Source organism: Limulus polyphemus, unplaced genomic scaffold, assembly GCF_000517525.1.
Source record: "Limulus polyphemus unplaced genomic scaffold, Limulus_polyphemus-2.1.2 Scaffold536, whole genome shotgun sequence".
Classification (NCBI taxonomy): Eukaryota; Metazoa; Arthropoda; class Merostomata; order Xiphosura; family Limulidae; genus Limulus; species Limulus polyphemus.
The window spans coordinates 327,512-334,222 of NW_013666146.1; the positions used below are offsets into that span (position 1 = coordinate 327,512).

General features: G+C 34.3%; 1 protein-coding gene across 4 annotated transcripts in view; it reads left to right on the forward strand.

Moving 5' to 3' along the window:
* LOC106458947 (proclotting enzyme-like) overlaps positions 1-6,446 on the forward strand; it is a 27,179-nt gene extending 20,733 nt beyond the window's left edge. For all 4 annotated transcript variants that reach the window (XM_022385310.1, XM_013918515.2, XM_013918517.2 and 1 more), the window contains exons 3-8: positions 162-428; positions 1,332-1,408; positions 2,154-2,272; positions 4,116-4,393; positions 5,695-5,840; positions 6,221-6,446. In XM_022385310.1, coding sequence (XP_022241018.1) covers positions 162-428; positions 1,332-1,408; positions 2,154-2,272; positions 4,116-4,393; positions 5,695-5,840; positions 6,221-6,376 — 1,043 coding nt within the window. In that variant the 3' untranslated portion in view covers positions 6,377-6,446. The remainder of the gene's footprint in view (positions 1-161; positions 429-1,331; positions 1,409-2,153; positions 2,273-4,115; positions 4,394-5,694; positions 5,841-6,220) is intronic.
* The last annotated feature ends 265 nt before the right edge of the window (positions 6,447-6,711 follow it).

The window sequence follows — 6,711 nt, forward strand, 5'->3', positions numbered from 1 at the left end:
TAATACTATTGTCATTTCAGTTGCTTTAATATGTTGCATATTCTTAATAATACTATTGTCATTTCAGTTACTTCAATATGTTGCATATTCTTAATAATACTATTGTCATTTCAGTTACTTTAATATGTTGCATATTCTTAATAATACTATTGTCATTTCAGTTGCTTTTCCCGATGATTCATATGATGAAAACAAATGTTCTACACCTAATATTCCTGAAGGAGTCTGCAAAAATGTTTTGCAATGTGAGGAACTCTTAAGGAAGAACGATTTCGAGTTCCTCAAGCAAGCAATCTGCGGTTATGAAAGTAAAATCCCCTTCGTCTGCTGTCCAACATCTGGCCCCTCTTCAACCCCCAAACCAGAAATTACAACAAATGCTCCGACTGAACCTACACCCACTCTATTGCCACCTACTCTACCAGCTCGTGAGTTGTCTTATGTCCAGCTGTTTTCATGATGATTTGCTGTATTTTATAATACCAGATTTTCAGACAACTTTTGACCAAATCTATAATCTAAAAGTAATCAAAACATCACAATGTGACCAATTTACAAATATTTGTTTAACTGTATTGTGCATATAATATTACATAGAAACGTTAAAAAACGTAACAAGTTATTAAAAAACATACACACTTTAGGTTGCAAAAAAAAAAAGAAAAAAAAGAATGAAACCTAAACAAATATTATTTGACATGTTTAATAAAGTGATATGATTGAGTTTTATATACTTGAATTTCGATCATAAAATTAGCACGTATCCTTCTTGATCCTAGTTGAGAATCTTCCTCTGATTATTTCCTTAACCAGTTTTACAAGTTTTTATAATATTTGGCCTGCAACTCTATTTCATAAAGATGTTAAAACCTTGTATGGAATAATGATTTATTATTCTTGATAAAGCTAATTTTTAAATTGATCTATTTAAATAGATACTTTTCTATGTTACGTAATATTCCACTCAGATTCTAGTTTATCTGTTTGGGCTTAATCCAACCCATAATATAAGAGCTTTAGTGCAAGTAGCACAATTATGAGAATATTGATAGCCATCTGTCTCCTTTGTTTGTATTAACTTTATCTCACAGCCTCCTCTCTGTGCTACAACGCTAAAAAACAGGGTATCAATACCCGTGGTGAGCACAACACAGAAGATAGTCACTTGTGTAGGTCTTTGCTTAACAACAACTAAACCAACTTATTAGTTTAAAAAGTATAACAGTAACTTCTCAGTAGATTTAAAAAATGAAATCAAACCACTCTGAATTTAGGTTAAAGATGCAACAAATGGTTACTGATTTAATCACTCTCTTGTTTTATTATTTTAGGTTGTGGTTTACGTAATGCAACATCAACCAAAATTGTAGGTGGACGTGAGGCAGAAGTTGGAGCTTGGCCATGGATGGTGAGTCCAAACAACCTCTCAAGGGCAGATTTTCAGTAAAAGTTACCAAAACATTTACTTCATTTACTGCAAATTTCAGAATACTCTCAAAAACTCAATATCAACCTTGTACAATATTTATTCAATTCAAGCTCTAACTTTAGAAGTTCAACCACCAATCAAATAGTCCATTAAAAAGTTTCCCTTTTTGGTATTTTATTATTCTTGTCTGCCTGTTTTTAGGTTATTGGCCTAGCCTGACGTGGCCTAGTGATTAACGCAATCCACTCGCAGTCTGCGGTTCGCAGATTCGAATCCCATCACAGAGCATGCTTGCCCTTTCAGCCATGGCGGTGTTATAATGTGCGGTCAAGCCCACCTTTCATTAGTAAAGAATAGCCCAGTGGGTTATGTTTATTAGCTGCCTTTTCCCTAGCTTGTGATATCTAGATTAGGGACGGCTAGCGTAGATAGTCCTCGAGTAGCTTTATTCAACAAACAATGGTTTTGGGTCATTAGAGGTGAAAACTATAGCTGTTAACCTAATGCGTTGTTTTAATTCAATGTTACAATTTGCCTGGCAAACTCAGCGAAAGTAGGATATATTTATGCTGTAGTTATAACAAGTAAACAAAGATTCTTTGGTTAGAAAATAGTTGACACGAGAATTTGTTAGATATATCTTTAGTGGTGTTTGATTTACATCTTATATTTTGTATATGACTTCATTATTATGATCGTAATATGTATATTCTTCGTTCTTTAGACTGCTGTCTACATTAAAGAAGGAAATTTCAAAAGTGCTCAGTGTGGGGGCGCTCTAGTCACCAACAAACACGTGATAACAGCATCTCACTGCGTCGTAAATAGTGCAGGAACAGACGTGTAAGTACCCATGATCTTTCACAGTACATAGTTAGTAAATGTTGACTGTTTTTATTTTTTGTATAAACGTAAACACACCACAGAATGAGGTGTAACATAAATAATGGAGAAATTCAGTTCATTATGGAAGAAATTTGTTATTAGAAAAAAATAGAGAATGCTTGGGAAAAATCAGTGGTTAAACAACTTTGAAACAGGTATTATAAGAACGACGGAAGAAGGTTGGAATTTAGAAAATTGAGGACCCAGAATAGCAGAGTGCCCTTACAAGAAAACACAGACATATATTTTATTACTGTCAAACAGTTAACTACAACCTGACTTTATAGAGCCATCTCGAGGTAAAAAAAGAAACTACATATTTAAATCTACTATTATGGTATGATTGAGGCTTAGACCCAGCCATCTGCACTATGATAATAATACTTGTATGATTGGCCAACAGTCTGCAATGAGATTAGTCCTAAGGATGTCAAAAACGATATAAGCTATACAATGAGAACAGTAGAAAAACGAACGACACAAGTCATTCTAGTGTTATGTGAGGGATGTATTTTTATCACCACTAGAGGCTCAGTTTCTAAACACGTACAATGAAGTCACATAAATGGAGTTATACAACAACACAAGTGCCAAGGTGTACACGTGCATAACGTGGAGTAAATATTAATTACACACTTCCTGCTTGAATTAAAAACATGTTTCACAAACTTTTAACCACAAATAAACTCTGGACATTTTAAATAATGTTTAATTGTGTTGTGTATTATACAATGAGTAGCCTACTGCATGTTGTAGGTGGCAGCAGTATGTGAAGTTCTGTAAGGTGTGGTGTGTGTTATATAACAGATAGCCTACTGCATGTTGTAGGTGGCAGCAGTATGTGAAGTTCTGTAAGATGTGGTGTGTGTTATATAACGGATAGCCTCCTGCTTGTTGTAACTGCTGCCACCATGTAAAGTTCTGTAAGGCACATACCATACTATCTGTTATATAATACAACATGCAGTAGGACTGCTGCCACCATGTAAAGTTCTGTAAGGTTTGGTGTGTGTTATAAAATGGACATTGTCATGTAAGAAGGGGTGTTATGGAATGGGCCACATTCGGCCCCTTTTATGAAGTGTCTGTACATCTAGATTTTTTACTTATTTTGGTGAGAAAGTAAATGTGCTGTTATAACGAGGCAAACTTCTTGTACAGAAATTCATATGACCTATACTTGGTCTCAGTACATATGCATCAACATTTTAAAGTGGCATGAACAGGTCTTAGCTTCCGAACAGAGTTGGGAATGATTAATTCAAAGTATTAGACTACAGCTAGTCGTCATTAGCTGGTTGAGTGTTTTGAGGCAACAGAGAAGAAAATATTTCTCCAACTGTCTGTTGGAACTATACCCGAGAAGAAGTTTTTAGAAGATGCATGAGTTATTTAGGCCTAATCTGTGTTATACCGTATTCAAAGAGTGGTTACTAAAACAACCTCTATGACAACGTGTCTGGGTACTTTTGAAGAACGAAGAGTTTTTACGTGAACTGTGTTTAATTGTAAATATACATATAAAATTGATTATAAAAATATTTAAAAATATCTTTTAAAGAAGTACAACTTAATAACAAACGCTACCAGTGACTAACTAAATATAGTCAATAATATCGTGTGATATTTAAAAAATGTTTTAGCAGTAGGTATGCTATCTGATTGTTTTGTAAAAATCATTCCAAAATCATATTTATTCAAAATCTTGAACAGGTCTATATGTAATTTTTGGTTTCTTCAGAATGAGAACCTAAAGCCAGAAATAGTTTTTGTTGATGCCTGTGTTTGTTATCCACTTTAGGTTACCTGCAGACGACTTTTCAGTTCGACTAGGTGAACACAACTTGTTCAGTACCAATGATAGTTCTAATCCGATTGATTTTCCAATCAAGTCAGTGAAGCATCATGAAGACTTTGAACTCAAGACGTACAAGAATGATATTGCTATTTTGACGATAGATGGCACTGTTACGTTTACGGAAAGAATACATCCAATATGTCTGCCATACAATAATTTACGATTGGAAGATTTAGCACTAAGAAATCCTTTTATTGCAGGATGGGGAACAACAGCATTTAGTAAGTTAGCACACAATTTATTTAGAAATATATAAAAGTTTTCATTAATTACGTAACTTTTTACTTGTTCAGATTTTAAATCGTTAATTTCCGTATTGGCTTCTGTTATTACATACTTCCTGTATGTTTCAGACGAAATGCCAAAGCTGTTTATACAAGTACACAATCTTATGTTAAAGAAATTTTAAATGACCATATACTCCTATATTTTTTCAGAATATGTTTTATAAAGCAATAATGTAAATTTGTGAATTGTTGTATATTATGCGCTAGCCGTGCCTAATTTCGCAGTGTATTCACCAACGAATAATGGGGTTGACCGTAACATTATAACGCTCCCACGACTAAAAGGGCGAGCATGTATGGAGGAATGTGAATTCGAACACACGACAATAAGTTTGTGAATCAAGCGCCCTAACCACAAGGCCATGCCGGGCCTTTTATTGCTGTTTCTGTTTGGTTAGGTTTGAATGGAGGAATTTCCGTTAGGTTTGTATGGAGGAATGTGAATTCGAACACACGACAATAAGTTTGTGAATCAAGCGCCCTAACCACAAGGCCATGCCGGGCCTTTTATTGCTGTTTCTGTTTGGTTAGGTTTGAATTTCGCGCAAAGCTACGCGAGAACTATCTGCGCTAGCCGTCCCTAATTTAGCAGTGAAAGACTAGAAGAAAGGCAGCTAGTCATCACCACCCACCGCAAACTTTTGGGCTACTCTTTTACCAACGAATAGTGGGATTGACCGTAACATCATAACGCCTCCACGGCTGAAAGAGCGAGCATGTTCGGTGTTATTTTTAAGTAACCTCCTGGAATTAAATAATCGTACATTGGTTAAACAAAATATAATTAGAGAAAAATCGCATATTTACAGTTATTAGTTTAATATGCACTGATGAGAAATGTTTCATCGACTTTTTTGTAACAATATTTTCTGTTTCAAAATCGTTATGATGCATGTTTATAATTTTCATAATATAAACTTATCATTTTGATACTCGAAATTTATTGATATCTGCTTCTTTCTTTTTAGCAGTTTTAACAATTTTTAGCTGGTTAAAGCGCAGATATCCCATTGTGCAGCTTTGGGCCAAAGAAGCAAACTTAATTTAAAACTAGAGAAATACACTTTAAAAACCTTAGAATTCATGATTCACCGTATCAGAAAGAAAACATAAATAATAATGAAATTCTGATTTATCTCAACAGGGAACACAAAATATGTCTTAATGTTTTGTTTGTTTTTTGGAGGGGGGATAGTTATGTATTTTAAAACAAGTTATTTTTTTTATTATTTCAGATGGTCCTAGTAGTGCAGTATTGCGGGAAGTTCAGATACCTATTTGGGAACAAGAGAACTGTCGAGAAGCTTATAAAAAGGACGTAAATATAACCAATGTTTACATGTGTGCAGGGTTTGCAGTAGGTGGCAAAGATGCCTGTCAGGTGTGTTTACCTGTTTATTCACGTGTGTGTGTTCATATACATATAATATGTTATTCTCCAGTGTAATGATAACACTCAGTGACTACGTTTCGTATACAAAGAAATCGAATGCTCAGAAAATACAATCCAGTCTAGTCTTTAATTTGTAACTATTGATTTTGGATCACTAGCTCGATAAAATTTCTATTATCGTTGTGTGTTTTTTTTTTTCAAATTACAATTTTAAATTGAATAAAATGTGTTTGTTGCATCTGCGAGATAAATCATTAAAATATTTATGCTGTTACAACCATACACACTAAAACTTTTATACCATAAATGAATAAACACAACCAAAGAATAATAGTTACCATAACTAATAATAATCGTTTTTTCTTTAGGGAGATTCCGGAGGTCCGCTCATGTTGCCCCATGAATCTAAATTCTACCTTATCGGAATCGTGTCTTTTGGAAAGGGGTGCGCGCGGCCTGGATTTCCTGGAGTATACACTCGAGTGACGGAGTTTTTAAATTGGATTGCAGTTAATTTGGTGTAGATAAAGAGGGGGTTATCAGCAGAATAAAGAACTTGTTTTAGAGCCTAAATAATCACATATTTTTCACTTACTTTGTGTCCTTCGTGTTTTATTTCTCTAGCTGTTGGCACAAGAATACACACACACACACAAAACTAGATAATTATTACAAGCCATTTTGGTTGGTTTGGTTTATTTTATTTTAGTTTGCGCTGTATATTGTCTCGCAACGCAAACGCAGTAAGAAAAAAAGGAGCTTGATTGATTATTAAAAGTAAAATTATTTGCTACGCAGTTTTGTAGACCGTAACTGACAAGTTGTTACGTTCGACGATCTCAGATTCTTGGTTTGTTTT